General features: G+C 31.9%; 1 protein-coding gene across 1 annotated transcript; it reads left to right on the forward strand.

The window, feature by feature from the left end:
* The first annotated feature begins 3,310 nt into the window (after positions 1-3,310).
* LOC140919586 (uncharacterized) lies at positions 3,311-13,324 on the forward strand. Its single transcript, XM_073365944.1, has 4 exons — positions 3,311-3,316; positions 11,012-11,128; positions 11,216-11,542; positions 13,307-13,324. Exons 1-4 carry the CDS (start codon positions 3,311-3,313, stop codon positions 13,322-13,324), a joined length of 468 nt encoding a protein of 155 aa, XP_073222045.1.
* Positions 13,325-18,880: the final 5,556 nt, after the last annotated feature.

The raw sequence follows: 18,880 nt of genomic DNA on the forward strand, positions 1-18,880 counted from the left end.
AATTGAGATTGAAGATGAAGATTGTTGAGGTTTTATTAAAAAATTTGAGGTTGAAGATGAAGATTATCGAGTTTTTATTATTTAATTGGTTTATTAATTAATTAATCAGTTTTAAGTTTTTAATTAAATAAGTTAATAAAATAAATGTTAATTTTAAATATTAAATATTGCTTAGTCAACAACAATTAGACAGTCATCATGTATCACTTCATCCAAAATTAGTCATCTCACAATTTTTTTACTAAAGAGATTCATAAAGGACTTTTTAAAAATCTAATAGATTTTGCAAGGATGTAAATCAAACCAAAAAAATTATATGAACTAAAATCAAAACGAAGTAAATTGACAAGAACCAAAAACATATTTAAACCTTACTTTTACTTTCAAAACTAAATATTATATGTGTTTTGTAGACTAAATATTTACAAGTCAACCATTTTTGACACAGTGACATAAATAACTAACACCTCATCGTTACTTGATTTCAAAAACAAAAATCAATCCAATTTGGACGACACTTAAGAAAGGGATTAATATGACTCCTTTATACAATTGTGAAGGATTCATTTGAGTATTATTTTTTCAGGGACTAATATGACCGTGTTCAAATGATAAGAGACCAATTTGAGTGGCAAAAATTTGAGTTAAATATAAAAAGTAAAATAAAATATTTTAAAAATTAATATAGTAAACATAACCTATAAGTGAACAAATTCTTAATAATGTGCACTTACATAACATGTTAATTAAAGCAAACAATACAAGAAATAAAAGCTAGCGAAGACTATTTAAGAAATTTGAGATCGATGAGACTTTAAGAAGTTAAATTCATCGATAATTAAAGCAATCACAATATTACTAATATATTAAGATAATTATTTATAAAATAAATAATTAAAAATAGAAAATGGTTAAAAATAATTAAAATATAACTATGTACACACTTAACATCAATCAAACGCATATAAAAATATCACATTAATTACTTATGCGCATATACACATAAAATCATTTAAAATCTTATTTTTTTTAAATATTACACAAAAAAATTATTATTTTTAGAAAAATATATACAATAATAAAATATATTATTTTTTATTTATATTACTCATTTAGTCTAATATGTATAGAACTAGCACATCATATAAAGTATGAATATAACGAAAATTAATCACAAAATTTATCAACATATATTCTACAATAATGGAGATTCAAAATATTGATAATGGAAATTCAAAATATTGAATGAATTCTACTATTATAGTTGATTTTGAAATCGTCTATTAAATATATACATTTTTTACTAACAAGTCTATAAAAAGTATATTTTTTCTTATATTTAACGGGCAAAGGAGTATTAGTCGAACAAGATATCATAGTTCCAAGATCAAACACCCTCAAAATGGCATTAGGCATCTCTAAATCTTTTAACTTTGGAATTTTATGCATTGTTTTGGTCCTAACATCATGTAAGAAACACACTACAAGAAAACATTTGTATACCTACGGAAAATTAGCCACGGATCGTAATCCGTGGGTAAATTAATTGTTATCTACGGAAAAACCGTGTGTATTGTTGTATAAAATAATTTTTTTTAATTAATTACCACGGTAATTCCGTAAGTAAAATTAAAAAATCCGTGGGTAAAGAAAAAAAAAATACAACCCTGACTTAAATTTTGCAAAATTTTTTCGTATTATTTTTACTATAACTTATCCGTAGGTAATGTCTATTTTTTAGAAAAAAATTGTGTTGAGTTTTTTAAAAAAAGGTTTAGGTGAAAACAAAGATAACTCTTCATTATCAAAACCAATAGAAGTCACATTCAGATTGCAACCAGAGAACCCTAAGCCCTTCTTCTTCTTCCAACCTCCTCCAGATTGCATCCCGCTCCGTCGACTCAGACCGTTCTGGATGCCGCCTTGATGATCGCTCTCTCTCAAGGTAAGTTATCATCCTTTATTATCGTGCTGAAATTTCATCGTGACCCACTTCTTCGTCCGATTCAATAACTTTCGCCGTTGCCCTCACTGAATCGATTGCTTTTCTATTATCTTTTCATTTTCTGAAATCGATTTTTTACTGAAATCGAGTCTTACTGAAAAAGCCCCAATTTGTATTGAAAACCCTAACCATTTTCACTGAATGGAGTCTTACTGAAAATGCCCCAAGTCTTACTGATAAATCTTACATAATGTTGTAGTTAATAGTGTTGTAGTGAAACAAAAACACAATAGAGTACAATGGCTGCTTCTTTCTCGAACCAATCTATGTTACTCGGTTGCTGTTCATGTTCAATTAGGATAGATATTTATTTACATCATCTAATTCTTATTTATTTTGTTAACATAGATATTTGTTTTCATACTAAGGAAACTAATTAGAGTTTGATATAGAATTGTAAAGCGTTTTCACATATGTTGGTGTTTTTTATTCACTATGCATTTATGGTTTGATATTAGGTACTGTGTTCAGTTTGATTGCTAAGTGAGTATGAATTTTTATGCCATTTAATTATTTTTAACTCTTGCATTTTTTTAAACATTTTTATCTCATATCTGTACTCGTGGAGGTACAGTAATATTTATGTATTTATGGTTTGATATTAGGTACTTTTAGAATAATGTATAAGTTACACTAGAATACAAGTGGAGTTTCTAAGAGGATGAAAAAGATAACAATTTTCATAGTGAAAAATGAATTAGTGAATAAATATGTTTGTAAACCAAATAGGAGGATTTAAAACTCATTAAACATGTGAAAGAAAATCAGCAGCTACGTGAGAAGGAATTGCATGTTTGTCTGCAATGACTAAAACTTCAGATGGACCAGCTGGCATGTCAATTGAAACCATAGCTTCACTATTCTGCAAAAGATTTTGGCGGAATTGAGAAATTGGGATGGTGTGGTGAGTCTGAGAGAACTAATGGAGATAAGAAATGTAAAGAAAATGCCAAGATCTAGTTGGATTGGAATCGAAAAGAGTTAAATATCAGAAAACGTGGTTGAATTAGAAGTTGTTTAAGGACTCTCTCTTGTGTTTGTGATATACCCAATTAGTTTATATATAGATCAAGATATATCCAAAAGTATGTGCATTGCACAGTTACACAGATAAAAGCTCAATTTTGTTACTGATGCTTTGCAAGAATGTAAATATTTGAAGAAATTGGATACCCTATTTTGAGTTATTTAATTTCATTTTGATATTTCAATGGGACTAAATGTTAAATTACTGCTACTAAAATTATTCATATACTTCATTGTACCAGAAACCAAGGGGCTTACACTAGAGGAAATTGAGGCAAAATGCCTGTAAATCAGTAGTCACCTTGTTTATTATCTCTAAATATCTGCCTATACTAATCTTGTGCAACTTGTATTAAATCCAACGTATCTGTAGTGCACATAGTATTTATAATTATTAACATTAGGTAATAATGACTTTAGGTTTACTTGTTTTTGTTGTTTGTGTACTACTGGATGGGACCACCTATATTAAACACAATTTTTCTCTCAGTTGTTTATGTACTTCAGGTTGAAGTCTTCAGAGGAAATAAAAGAAAGAATATGACATAAAAAAGTGAACATAAGTTTATTCAGGAAACTAGCAAGTGGGTACAACTATCTTCAATGTCAAAACTTCATTCTCTAAGGGAAAAAGGAAGTTTCAAACCACCCAAATCCCAGTGGTTAAGTGCTCATTAGTAACTACGCCAAAAATGACATTTAACAGCGCCCATTTTACAGCGCTTGCTAAACACAAGTGCTGTTGTAATTATATTTTAAAAATTAACGGAACCTTTTACAACGCTTTTGATGCCAAGCGCTGTAAAACAAGCGCTGTAGCAGGTCATATAACGTTTGCGCATCACGTTATAAGGCCTTTACAACGCTTGTCAAAAAAGCGCTGTAAAAGGAAGCGCTTTCGCGTATCAGTTACAGCGCTTTTTTCACAAGCGCTATAAAATACATGCGCTTTCATTGAATTTAACTACCTATTACAGCGCTTTTTTCACAAGCGCTGTAAAACACATGCGCTTTCATTGAATTTAACTACCTATTACAGCGCGTTTTTCACAAGCGCTGTAAAACACATGCGCTTTCATTGAATTTAACTACCTATTACAGCGCGTTTTTCACAAGCGCTGTAAAATACATCTTTAAAATAATTATATACGTTGGAAACCCTCATATCCTCTACATCTTTCAAATAATTATATACGTTGCGAACCCTAATATCCTCTACGTACTGTGCGGCCATCTACGTTGTCTAAGGTATTTTTTACACATGATCTGTTATGTTTTGAAATTGTCAAAAATTGTCAAAAACTCATACCACATGATCTGTTCTGTTTTGAAATTGTTAGTTGATATTGGTTTCTTTTTGAAACTTGTTGATATGTTTTGAAAGCTTATTATTTTTGTTACTGCATTTATATAGGTGGTATAATATGGATAGGAAATGGATTTCAGCCAATCGATTGTCAAAAGAGTATGAAATTGGAGTGAAGGAGTTTGTTGAGTTTGCAGTGAAGAATGCAAAAGATCCAAATAGAGTAGTTTGTCCTTGTTTAAAATGTTGTTTTGGAAAACGTGTTAGAGAAGATGAATTAGAAGGACATCTAGTATGTAATGGAATTGATCAAAGCTACACATGTTGGATAAGACATGGTGAGAAAAAAAAAGGAAACATTAATTTTGAGAATAGTTCTACATATGCTTCAACTGATTTCGATACAGATACATATGAGCCGGACCGAGTTGATGAGATTGCAAAAGCAGTTGAAGAAGATCTTCGAGATTGTCCTAAAATGTTTGAAAGTTTGTTGAGTGATGCAGAGAAAGAATTATATAATGGTTGTACTAAATTCACAAGACTGTCAGCGATATTAAAGTTGTACAACTTAAAAGCGAGTAATGGATGGTCTGATAAAAGCTTTACGGAATTATTAACACTCATAAAAGATATGTTGCCAGATGATAATGAACTTCCCAGTCGGACCTACGAGGCTAAACGGATTTTGTGTTCTATTGGAATGAGTTACGAAAGGATTCATGCGTGTCCTAACGATTGCATTTTATTTCGAAACGAATATGAACTACTTAAGGCGTGTCCGAAATGCAATGTCTCTCGATATAAGAAGAAAGAATCTACTCCAGCAAAAGTCGTGTGGTATTTTCCTATAATACCAAGATTTAGGCGCATGTATCGCAGTGAAGAAGATTCAAAACACTTGACATGGCATGCAGATGAAAGAATTAGAGATGGAATGTTTCGACACCCTGCAGATTCCCCACAATGGGCAAAAATTGATCACGAGTATCCTGAATTCGGGATAGAGTCAAGAAATCTAAGACTTGCACTTTCTACTGATGGAATGAATCCACATGGTCTTCAAAGCATCTCACATAGCACGTGGCCTGTGATTTTGGTAATATATAACCTACCTCCATGGTTATGTATGAAGCGTAAGTTTATGATGTTGTCTCTGTTAATTTCTGGACCCAAACAACCGGGGAATGATATCGACGTATACTTGACTCCTCTAATCGAAAATTTAAAAAGTATGTGGGAGACAGGTGTGGAAGTTTATGATGGGTATAAGAAAGAATGTTTCAATTTAAGGGTTATGTTGTTCGGCATAATTAATGATTTTCCAGCATATGGTAATTTATCAGGATATAGCATTAAAGGTCAGTGTGCATGTCCTATATGTGAAGAGAGTACAAATTGGATGCGGTTGAAACATTGTAAGAAGAATGTGTTTCTTGGACATCGTAGATTTTTACCTTATAGTCATCAGTATCGTGGGTGGAGAAATGCATTCAATGGAAAATCAGAGGAAGGTAAAGCTCCTTTAGCACCGACTGGATATCAAATACTTGAAAAAGTACAAGGTTTGACCAATAAATTTGGCAAACCTTTTGCGGGAGAGCTGGTGAAAACTGGGTGGAAGAAAAAGTCAATTTTCTTTGAATTGCCATATTGGAAGTCATTGTATGTAAGACATTTCCTCGATGTGATGCATATTGAAAAAAATGTATTTGAAAGTGTTATTGGTACGTTACTCAATGTTCCAGGAAAGTCTAAAGATGGCGTCAATGCAAGATTGGACTTGGTCGATATGGGAATAAGAAATGAACTGGCTCCAGTAAAGAAAGGAAATCGCACATATCTACCTCCAGCCGCTCATACTCTATCTAGAAAGGAAAAAATTGTTTTATGTAAATTTCTACACGAAGTTAAAGTTCCAGAAGGATACTCTTCGAACATTAAAAATTTGGTTTGTATGAAAGACCTCAAGTTAAAAGGTTTGAAGACCCATGATTGTCATATTATAATGGAGCATTTGCTACCAATAGGTATACGTTCCATTTTACCTGAAAAAGTTCGACTAGCCTTAACTAGATTATGTTTCTTCTTCAGGGAAATTTGTAGTAAAGTGATCGACCCTCAGAAATTACCGACATTGCAGAGGGAAATTGTTGTTACTTTGTGTGAGCTTGAAATGTATTTCCCACCATCGTTTTTTGATATAATGGTTCACCTTACTGTTCATCTGGTTAAGGAGACACAACTTTGTGGGCCAGCTTATATGAGATGGATGTATCCGATAGAACGATATATGAAAATATTAAAAGGGTACGTAAAAAGTAGAAGTCGACCAGAAGGTTGTATTGCTGAACGATACATTGTTGAAGAGGCTGCTGAATTTTGTACTGAATATCTGTCCAATGTTGAATCCATAGGGCTTCCCATGTCTCGTCATTCGGGAAGACTATCAGGAGAAGGGATAACTGGAAGGAGACTACTGACTATATCAAGGACAGAATGGGAGCAGGCACAATTGTATGTTCTGCACAATGATGATGAGGTTCAACCGTATGTTACAATACACATTGATCAGTTATCTCGTTTGAACATGAATAGGAATCAAAATTGGATAACTCGAGAGCACAATCGAAGTTTTGTAACATGGTTAAAAAATCACATAATGTCAAAATTTGATATAGACCCCGGATCAATTTCAAATAGATTGAGGTGGCTAGCAAATGGTCCGAGCTTACATGTCTTTTCTTACACTGGTTATGTTATTAACGGCTACACATTTTATACCAAAGAACAAGATGATCAGACCACTATGCAAAATAGTGGAGTCACTCTCGTAGCTGAAGCGATGCATGTCTCAAGTGCAAAAGACAAAAACCCAATATATGCAAATCTATCATATTTTGGGGTTATCGAGCGCATATGGGAGTTAGACTACACAATGTTTCGTGTTCCCATATTTGGTTGCAAGTGGGTCGATAATAATAATGGCGTTCGGATTGATGAGTCAGGATTCTTGCTTGTCGATTTTAATAGGGTGGGATACAAAGACGAGCCTTTTATTTTAGCGTCGCAAGCTCAACAAGTGTTTTATGTCACTGATCCTTCTAATGATAAATGGTCTGTTGTCCTATCGACCAATAAAATAAGTGATGATAACAATAATGATGAAGATGTTGGTAATGATCTTTTATTTGCAACATCACAACAACCACATGAAATTGATTCAACTGATGATGGTTTATATCTTAGAGATGATCATGATGAGGGAATTTGGATTAATCCATCGTTTCGTATTGTAAATGGACAAACAAATGTGAATGTCACCAGGAAAAGAAGAAGGGCATCTTAATGTATATATATGTTTAATTGTTTTATATAAGCTATGCATGTAATCTGAACTGTGTTATTGTAAATATGCATGTAATCTGAATTGAGTGTTTTATACTAAGTTCTGATTAATTTATTTTCTGATTAATTTATTTTCTGCTTATATTTAGCTTGATTTGAGTGTTTTATACCAAGTTCATGTAACAATGAGTGTTTTATATTTAGCTTGATTTACATGAACTGAACTGAATATAAATTAGTAATTTACATGAACTGAACTGAACTGAATAGAGAGATTCTCTTTTGCTCAGTGCATATATATATATAGATTCTTCAGAATACTCATTTCTAATAATTCATCATCTCCTAAAGTATTGTGATAAAGACAATGATAACAATATTTTTAATCCAATAAACAATGATAAAAATGTTTTTAATGTCATCCCAACCCAAATAAACCAAACACAAAAATAAAATAAAGAGACATTTTACAGCGCTTATCTTAAAAAGCGCTGTAAAAGATCCTTTTAAAAATAAAATAATGAGTGTTTTATACCTTTTACAGCGCTTTTCACACAAAGCGCTGTAAACGACTCTTTTGAAAGTGAGTAAAAAAGACATTTTACAGCGCTTATTTGACAAAGCGCTGTAAAAAAGCTTTAAAAATAATATTCATCAGACACCTAATTTCTTCAAACACCTTGTACGCATCATGGGAATCCAAAAAACATCAGACACAAACCCATTTCTTCAAACACCTTGTACGCATCATGGGAATCCAAAAAACATCAGACACAAACCCATTTCTTCAAACACCTTGTACGCATCATGGGAATCCCCAAAAACACCAGACACAAACCCATTTTTCGCAACATGGCAATGATCCTGAATACCAATTAAGTTTCGATTTAAGAAGGAAAGAGAATGTAAAGAGATAAAAAGGGTGTTGAGGTGGAGATTGAATTGTGAAAGAGTAAGCTTTGATGTTTGTGAAGAAGATGCATAAAAGGAGAAGAGTTTGGTGAAGAGGAAGGGATTTTTGTGGTGACCAGTTACTACTATGTGGGTTTTGCATGCATGTTGAGCTTGTTTAAAAAATAACATAACATAACAAAACACAAAAACAATAAGGCCTTTTACAGCGCTTATTTGGAAAAAGCGCTGTAAAAGAGCCTTTTAAAATTAACATAAAGAGACATTTTAGAGCGCTTATGTGGAAAAGCGCTGTAAAAGGCTTTAAAAAACATTCATATAACATAATAACACACGGAGGTCTTTTACAGCGCTTATTTGGGAAAAGCGCTGTAAAAGAGCCTCTTAAAATTAACATAAAGAGACATTTTAGAGCGCTTATGTGTAAAAGCGCTGTAAAAGGCATTCAAATAACATAATAACACACGGAGGTCTTTTACAGCGCTTATTTGAAAAAAGCGCTGTAAAAGAGCCTTTTAAAAATTTAACTAAAGAAGCCTTTTAGAGCGCTTATGTGTGAAAGCGCTGTAAAAGGCATTCATATAACATAATAACACACGGAGGTCTTTTACAGCGCTTATTTGAAAAAAGCGCTGTAAAAGAGCCTTTTAAAAATTTAACTAAAGAAGCCTTTTAGAGCGCTTATGTGTGAAAGCGCTGTAAAAGGCATTCATATAACATAATAACACACGGAGGTCTTTTACAGCGCTTATTTGAAAAAAGCGCTGTAAAAGGCATTCAAATAACATAATAACACACGGAGGTCTTTTACAGCGCTTATTTGAAAAAAGCGCTGTAAAAGGCATTCAAATAACATAATAACACACGGAGGTCTTTTACAGCGCTTATTTGAAAAAAGCGCTGTAAAAGAGCCTTTTAAAAATTTAACTAAAGAAGCCTTTTAGAGCGCTTTACAAAATAAGCGCTGTAAAAGGCTTATAAAAAGCGCTGTAAAAGTGTTACGTATATATAACAGTTACCTCTTCAGTTTCCTCTTCATTACGTAACCTTCATCTCAACCTTCATTTCTTCTCTTCTTTTGCAAACCCTATCATCCCGTCCTTTACGAACCTTATTTCCACGATCATCTCCTTCATTTCGAACCTTATTTCCATCCAAGATCATCTCTCCCATTTCACACAATATATTTTCATTGAAATACGTAACCCTCATTACGTATTTCTTCAAACCGTATTTCTGTGAACCATATTTCTGTGAACTTTCTGCAAACCCTCTTTTCTTTGCATTTCGTCTTTCTTCGAACCATCATTATTCAGGTATTGATGTTATTAAATTTTTGTAATCATTAGAATGCATGTTGAGCTTTTTTAAGATATACTGATACATGTTGAGTTTGTTTATAATAATGCATGATCCATGTTGAGCTTGTTGATGTTATACTAAAGTGCATGTTGAACTTGTTGTAGTTAAATGGATACAAACAAAGATTTAGAAGTTCAAAATGAAGAAGTTGGCACCTCTAAGACTTACGAAAAAGAAGTCAAACGTGGTGCAACTATCATGCAAAGGGTGATTAAAGCACGGAGCAGTGGCATTAAATTTGAGGTATACTATATATACTCTGTTTGCTGTGTGTTTTTTTATCTTTTTTTAGGGTTTAGGGCATGTACTTACTATATGAGTTTATTAGGTTGGCTGGAACGAGAGTGGTCAGCCAGTTGACCCCAACAGCTCCATGTTTGTAAGCTACATTGGGGCTGTTGTTCGTCAAAATGTCCCAATAACAATAGACAACTGGAGAGATAAGGCGTTGAAGGATGCCAAAGATATCATCTGGAATGACATTCAAGTAAATATTTTGATCTACTCTTTTGTCATTTATAATTTTTTTTCTGTAAAATACATTACTTATAATTGTTTTCATTGCAGACCACTTTTGTTCTTGATGAGGAACGAAAGTCATATGTTTTGAGAGTTGCTGGGAAAATCCATCGTGGATTTAGATCCCATCTCTCAAATTTCTATCTAAAAGATAGAGAAGGAAACACAAATGCTGAACCTCCAAAGATATATCAACATTATATATCAAAGGATGAATGGAGTGCATTTGTTTCCAAACGTTCTGACCCGGCGTTTGTCGTAAGTGATTAATTTATTAGCATTTGTGTTTTATTATTCATATTCGTAGCGTATTTTAAATTTTTACACAATTGCTATTTTTTTTTTATATAGAATATTAGTAAGGCAAATCGCGAACGGGCAAGCAACCCAAAACACCCATACAAGAAATCACGTATGGGATATGCACGCCTTGAACAAAAAATTGTAAGTAATTAAACATCACTTGTAATTTGTATTATAAACTATAGTGTGTAACTAATTTGTATTATTTTGTTTATGATTTTAACGAATAGAGAAAAGACACCCAAGCCGATCAACCCTTGGGTCGTCATATCTTATGGAAGGAAGCGCGTGTTAACAAAGAAGGAGTGGTTGATAATGAAAATGTCAAGAAAGTTGTAGAACTTTGTGTAAGTATATTATCACTTTAATATTTTTTAATATTGTATTTTAAAAATGCTATTGAACTTATCTTTTTAATGTTACATGTATTTTAGGAAACTATTGAACAAAGTTCTGAAACTCAAGAGGGCAACAAGGATACGTGCAGGGACATTCTTGGGAAAGTGTTTAATGTCCCTGAGTATTCCGGTCGAGTGAGGGGGAAAGGATTTGGCGTAACTCCCAAAAGCTTTTTTCCTCAAGAGAAGCGCCAAAAACCTTCCAACGAGGAAGTATTAGAGAAGCTCAGAATCTTATCGGAGCAAGTGGCACTCTTGGTGAATACGAATAAAGACAAGCAACTTCCGGTTCAGCTCCAACCTGAAATACAAATGGAGAGTGAAACCGGGAGTTGCAACGTCGGTTTGAAGAGTATTCCCGAGGTAATTAATTACTTACTACTTACTTGCTTATGTAATTACTTATGTATTAAACAAACTTATATATTAACTGTACTTATGTTTTAACTATTGATGTAGGGTGTCACTACATGTGTCCTATACTTGTCCTCGCCGACTCAACGGAAGGTGGGAAAAGGAATATTGCACAATACTTCGGGAGAAGTATTGCACAATATTCCGATCCCCGCGGGCCATGTCAAAGTATCGCCTACGGTTGCTTTCGAACCAACTGCACCGTTGCCCATACCGGACAACGATGGAGATATGAAGTTCTTAAGCGACGCTATTGGCAGTTACGTGGCATGGCCCACACACCTTGTTGCCCTCGAAAAAAAGATTCCCAAGGACAAATCAGTTACATCTCCCGAAAAGGTTTGTCACATTTATTGCCTAAGGTTTTTTATTTTTTCAGATTCAATAAACTAACATTTTACCTCATTTTTGTAGGTCCAAATAAATAAACCACCCCTACAGCCAAAAAAAGGCAGCAGACCTCAAAAATTGGAGGTTAATAGGGCTGCCAAACTACAAAGGCTGGAGGGTAATAAAGCTGCAAAACTTGCAGCAACAAAAAATCTGGATCGGGGAAAATCGGTCGCTGCTGCTGCTGCTCCTAATAAAAGTCAGCCACGCCTTGGTAAATACGGGGCGTGTCTTGACATCCAAATAAAAAGGAACATGGGCAGCAGCAACGATTCGCCCATTGTACAAATGAATCAAGACATCTTTGGAGATGAGTATATTGAATACCTCGAAAAGGAGCAAATGTACGATCTTCTCGAACAACAACAAAAGCGCTGTAAAATGCAGACCCGTAATATGAAATTATGGGTGGGCATTTTACAGCGCTTTTTTGAGAAAGCGCTGTAAAATGCAGACCATAATATGAAATTATGGGTGTGCATTTTACAGCGCTTGTGTTAAAAAGCGCTCTAAAAGCAGACTCATAACTCATATAATGGGGTGCATATTACAGCACTTTTTTGTGAAGAAGCGCTGTAAAATGTGCATAACAAGCGCGCGTTGTATTTACATGTTTTATAGCGCTTTTTTAAAAGCGCTGTTGTATCATTTACAGCGCTCGATTCCACACCGCTTATTTTTTTGAAAAAGCGCTGTAAATGGCTTAAAAAAAGCGCTGTAAAATGCATTTTTTCGCGTAGTGATATTGATCTCCCCTGGAAGTTGTAGTTCAAAAGTTAAAGGAAGAAATAAAATGTAGAATATCACTCTCACATGTATTTTCCAAGCATTCCGTCAAAGCTCACATCGGAGAGTCAAGATAAAGACATAGAAAAGAAAATGTGAAATATAAAAGTCGCAGCGAGCCTTTATTCAACTAACACCTTTCTCGACTATTTAACCAAGATCAGTTATAGTATCAGTTGAATATTTAATATGTGGTATAAAGGTTTATATAATATTAAATTGAGATTCTTGAATGTATTAGAGTTTAAAATTTAAGAGTATCCACAAGTTTTCACTCTAATAATGATAGAACCTAACTTACTTGAGTTTTAAGCTACATGTAAAAATGAACTCTAATGGTGTAATATATAAGAATTCATTCTTACATAATATTTGTTACTGATGCTTTGCAAGAATGTAAATATTTGCTACTGATGCTTTGCAAGAATGTAAATATTTGAAGAAATTGGATACCCTGTTTTGAGTTATTTAATTTCATTTTGATATTTCAATGGGACTGAATGTTAAATCACTGCTACTAAAATTATTCTTGTTCAGTTCAGGTATTCTAACTGATTTTTGTTCATAATTCCATATAATGTATTATTAAGTGAATAAAAGCTGTTTATTAATGTGAACTGCCACATGTATAACACATGATTTGGGGATGTTTTACTTATATGGTATAGCCTGTGATTTTTGTGTGGACATTATTTTTCTAAGGATTGTGTGAAAATATATTTGAATTTTTACTGTCTTGTTAACACCTTTGTATGGTGTATTGTGACTTCAAGGGATGCTTTCTTGTTAACAGGACTTTCATTTGCTAACAGGACTTTCAATTTTGCAGCTGCTGTTAGGACTTTCATTTGCTAATAGGAATTCCGGTTACAAGTCCCATTATATCCCTAATAGTTGGTAGTGAAGACGAAGCACTGCAAGCAAGCCGTTATGTTTCATTCCCTTACTTTCTTTCCCATCATTTTTAGTGCTCAGTGAACTAAGTATCACATGAGTCTAGTTCAATTCATAAATAATAAAAAAAAGTGGTCCAAGCGGTTGAAATAAAAATTGTGATAGTAAATATTGAATGGGCAAAGCATGATTAATGTGTGTGTCAAAAAAGACAAGGTGTTCTTGCAATAATTTGCTATAATGATACATTTGCATTTGCTTCCTTGTTTCAATAAATTGAGTCGTGATTTGATTTGAGTTGATTTTACTATACTATTCTATTTGATTTTATTATACTATACTATTCTATTTGATTTGAATTATATATTTGATTTGATTTTACAATACTATTCTATTTTACATTATGTTAACAGTTCCGTTGCTCCTCAATTCTTTGTTTGTCCTTCAAAGTATGGATGGCTACCACCCAGATCATAGTTGGGTATATGATAGACTTTATGTTCAATGAGGGGGGTTGAAACCATCATTTGCAAAAGGTGTTGAAGAGTTTATAACAAAGGCAATAAGTCGTAATCAGTTTGTAGAAGATGGTGGCATCAGATGTCCTTGTCACAATTGTATGTGTAGCGGTGTATTGTCTGCAAGTGAAGTCAAACTTCACTTGTATAGGTTTGGGTTCCAACCAAATTATTGGTATTGGACTCAGCATGGTGAAGAATCCCCACATATTGATCCAAAAAATGTTCCAAGTATTAGTGGATATATTGATAATGATGATCCATTATTGGTATTGGACTCAGCATGGTGAAGATTCGCCCATCGTACACATGATGATCCATATATTGATAATGATGATCCATTTACGTATCTGAATGTAGTTAATTAGGTTGTAAATTAGGTTGTATATATGTATTTGAATGTAGTTACTTAGGTTGTAAATTACAGAGTTACAGAGTTACATATATGTTAATAAAGTTACAGAGTTCAGATTTCTGTTCTACTGATTGTGTGAACTGCTTATGGTATTTGAATATGTTTTGTTGTTGTGTGCACTGATTGTGAAGTGATTTTGGATCAAAATAATTTTGGATACAAAGATAAAAGACAGCGCTTTTTAAAAAAAATGCCATAAAAAGCTAAAAAGCGCTTTTCATTTCAAATAATTAATTTACAGCGTTTAAAAAAAAAAACACACATTTTACAGCGCTTTTTTTAAAAAGCGCTGTAAAATGTTGTTCTAAAGCGCTTTAATGGTGCACCTTTTACAGCGCTTTCGTGAGAAAGCGCTGTAAAATGTACAACAAAAGCGCTGTAAAATGCAGACCCATAATATGAAATTATGCGTGGGCATTTTACAGCGCTTTTTTGAGAAAGCGCTGTAATATGCACACCCATATATGAAATTATGGGTGGGCATATTACAAACAGCGCTTTTAAAAAAGCGCTATAAAACATGTAAATACAACGCGCGCTTGTTATGCACATTTTACAGCGCTTCTTCACAAAAAAGCGTTGTAATATGCACCCCATTATATGAGTTATGGGTGTGCATTTTAGAGCGCTTTTTTGATAAAGCGCTGTAAAATGCACATCCGTAACTCATATAATGGGGTGATATTATAGCGTTTTTTTGTGAAGAAGCGCTGTAAAATGTGCATAACAAGCGCGCGTTGTATTTACATGTTTTATAGCGCTTTTTTAAAAGCGATGTTGTATCATTTACAGCGCTCGATTCCACAGCGCTTATTTTTTTGAAAAAGCGCTGTAAAATGCATTTTTTCGCGTAGTGATATAACAATTTCTTGCATGAAACAACAATATTTATTTAAGACGTGCATGTATTGATAGAATACTCCATTCTTAGAGTGCATTAAATAAACATAACAAAATCTAGTGCAATCATCAATAAAAGTGACAAAATACTTTTTACCACCAATTGTAGGCCAACAATGTAAATCACATACATCAAAGTTGTAACACCCTAATATTTTCATATATATTATATATGTGTCTTTTAGTAATTTTCGTAATTTATTATTTAATTAATAATTTATTCTACCTGTAAAGAAATTAAATTAAAATTTACAACTCCCTATTTTACTTGAATAATTATAACCTTTATTTTTATTTAATTGTTTTGGTGTGACAATTACATTAGAACGGTTTATGGCATAATTATTTCCTACGTGGACAACTGTGTATTTTATTTATTTGATTATTTTCGATAATCATGATATTGATGTGTTAGATACGTTGACTTTATTTTTTATACGTGACCTACAGTGATATTTTTGTCTTACTTGATTTATTTTAGTTGATGAAAACATTAGTTGAATTATTTAATTAAATTAGAATTTATAGATGTTATATCATTTATTAGTTTCATTTTAGACCAAATAAGTATTTAACCAAGGAGATAATAGAATTAGTGAAAATCCTTAGTTTTATTTATATATTTTATTTAATTAATTTAGCGTGACATTAAGATAATTGTCCTTTAATTTTAATTATTTGATGAAGTATATTTATATTAATTAATTAACTGTTGGGGTTTTGTTAGTAATTAATTAAAACTCGTAGGAGTATTTTTTTTAGAGTGAACAATGACCAAGTCAATTTTGGTCAAAATTTAATCATCCACGCTATATTTTATTGTTAATAGCATTTAACTATAAAACCGTGTGTTTTCTACTTTACATCCACTCAAATGTGTAACAAGCAAGAATAAGTACATGAATGTCAATTAATTCATAATGGTTGGTCATTGAACTATATTATTCCAATTGAATACATTATTGATGTGTGCAATTAACCTCAATGAGAAAAATTACTCTCTTTCTCTAATCAGCTTCACGTCTCCATTCGCAACATTATATTTTCTTTATCTCAAATATTTTCAAGTCACTCAAACAACCACCCACATATTACCTCTCTTTCTTGTGGAAGCTCTAAGCTTTTGTTCCTTCATCTTTATGAGATTTTTCGAGGGCTATATAGTGTTACGTGGAAGGAAAACGTCCAAGGTAAGGGCTTTTCCCCATGCAGAGTTATGCTAGATATTAAATTAGGGATTCCTAAGATGTTGATATGATGTCTGGATGTCTTAAAAGAAAAGGTTGATTTTATTTTCGTCATAAAGAAATTAACTATAATGTTTTGATTGTTTTTAGTAATACCTATATCTTGATGAAATTAATTATAGAGTTCTATTTTATTATTATACCTTGATAAATATGTTTGTAGTGAAAATGTTTAATGCCTTACGTGTTTTAGAGTATTTAATTATAAAGTTATAATTTTTATAATGATGTAATTAGTAATATGTTTATTATGATGTATTTGATTTTAAGTGTTGACTTTTGAGTATTTTAAAATTAAAATTTGACTTTTATGAAAAATATATGTTTCTTGAGGACATGGATGAGAATTTTATATTTCTTTAATTTTAATAATATGAGAAAATTGATTATTGAATGCATTAATGAATAGTCCATTTTTAGAATGCGGAAGACTTTATAGTGAAATGAATGAAATTTATGTTGTTATTGTATTCTTGGTGATATGAGTTTTAATTGTTATCAATAACACGTAGTCAAATCGAATCTTATGGATTATTAAAATGAAAGTGGTGATTTTGAGATCTTTGTTCACGTGCAATATTTGATGTGTTGAAATTATTGAGCTATAACTATGAACATCCATGAGAATATAAATTTGATGTCTTATGTGATTAAAAAATTTAATTTGAAATATTTTGTCTTTGTGGTTGCCTAAGTGGCTGGTGATTTGTGTTTTAAATAATTGTTAAATTTGTGGTTGCCTAAGTGGCTGGTGAATTGTGTCTTAAATATTGTTATCTTTGTGGTTGCCTAAGTGGCTAGTGATTTGTGTTTTAAATATTGTTATCTTCGTGGTTGTCTAAGTGACTGGTGACTTGTGTTTTAAATATCATTATCTTCGTGGTTGTCTAGGTGGCTTGTGATTCGTGTTTTAAATATTGTTACCTTTGTGGTTGCCTATGTGACTGGTGATTTGTGTTTTAAATATTGTTATCTTTGTGGTTTCCTAATTGGCTGATGATTTGTGTGATTATTTAAGTGAGTGGTGACATGTACCTTTTGAGCATCATTATCATTTCATGACATATCATATGCATATTTGTGGACGCCTGTGTGGCTGGTTATATCTGGATCATATATGTTTAGGAGCATGCATAACTTGCATACATTTTATTATTATTTTTATTTTGATCTAATTATTTGTCCTACGGTTGCTACTTGATTTATTTACATACATTTTATGACTTTTGATACATCTTTGAGAACTATTAAAGAATCAATTTCTTTAAACCTTTTATGACGAAAAGATTTTATATTCATATTTTATGGTTGTTAATTTATTATTTGTTTTAATTTTTGTTGTGGAATGAACTGACCCCTCACACCAACATTTAGGTACTAATGATCTCAAAGAGTTGAATGAATGATGTTTGATTGGTGCACACACGTGGGAAAATGAGACTTTTACTTAAAAAATAATATTTTGTATTACTAAAATTTTTGTAATACATTGTAAAGTTATTTACTCTTCATCATTAAATTTTAATAGAAATGTGGAAGTGAGATTTCATTTACTAGTAAATAATTGAATGTCATTAATTTCAGTTAACCTTTCTTTTGAATTTCACTTAAAGATAATTTATTTTATTTGGAGCATAAATGAATATTGATCTAATAACTGGAATATTAATTTTCAAATAAATGAATAAATAATATTTTAGTAAATTGTAGTACATTCTTTTACAAAAAAACATATATCAAGTCATTTTCTGACGCATCTTCAAATTATTACATAATGAACTACTTCTAAGAAAAAATAATTATAGTTGTTTCTAAAAGAAAATAAATATTTTTAAGTAATTTTTGGATCAAAAATTTGGGGCGTTACAAAAGTGAATTAAATCTAATATCTTAGAACTTCTTTCAACTCTTTTAAAAAGTTGTGTTGTGATTTTAGTTAGCATTCAAGTAGTACATGAATTTGAATTTTTATCAAAAGTCATAATTAAAATTGATTTCATCACATCTTTCGATTTTCTAATGTTATGTCTTAGTCATATATACCATAAATCACAAGACTCAACAATATAAGCAGAAATTATATTATTATTATTATTATTATTATTATTATTATTATTATTATTATTATTATTATTAT

The sequence above is a fragment of the Cicer arietinum genome, chromosome 3 (assembly GCF_000331145.2).
Source record: "Cicer arietinum cultivar CDC Frontier isolate Library 1 chromosome 3, Cicar.CDCFrontier_v2.0, whole genome shotgun sequence".
Classification (NCBI taxonomy): Eukaryota; Viridiplantae; Streptophyta; class Magnoliopsida; order Fabales; family Fabaceae; genus Cicer; species Cicer arietinum.

Bases quoted from the DNA above. Each gene is read 5' to 3' on its own strand.
- LOC140919586 (XM_073365944.1), top strand. The intron at 11,129-11,215 runs GTAAGTATATTA...CATGTATTTTAG, and splicing joins AGAAAGTTGTAGAACTTTGT to GAAACTATTGAACAAAGTTC.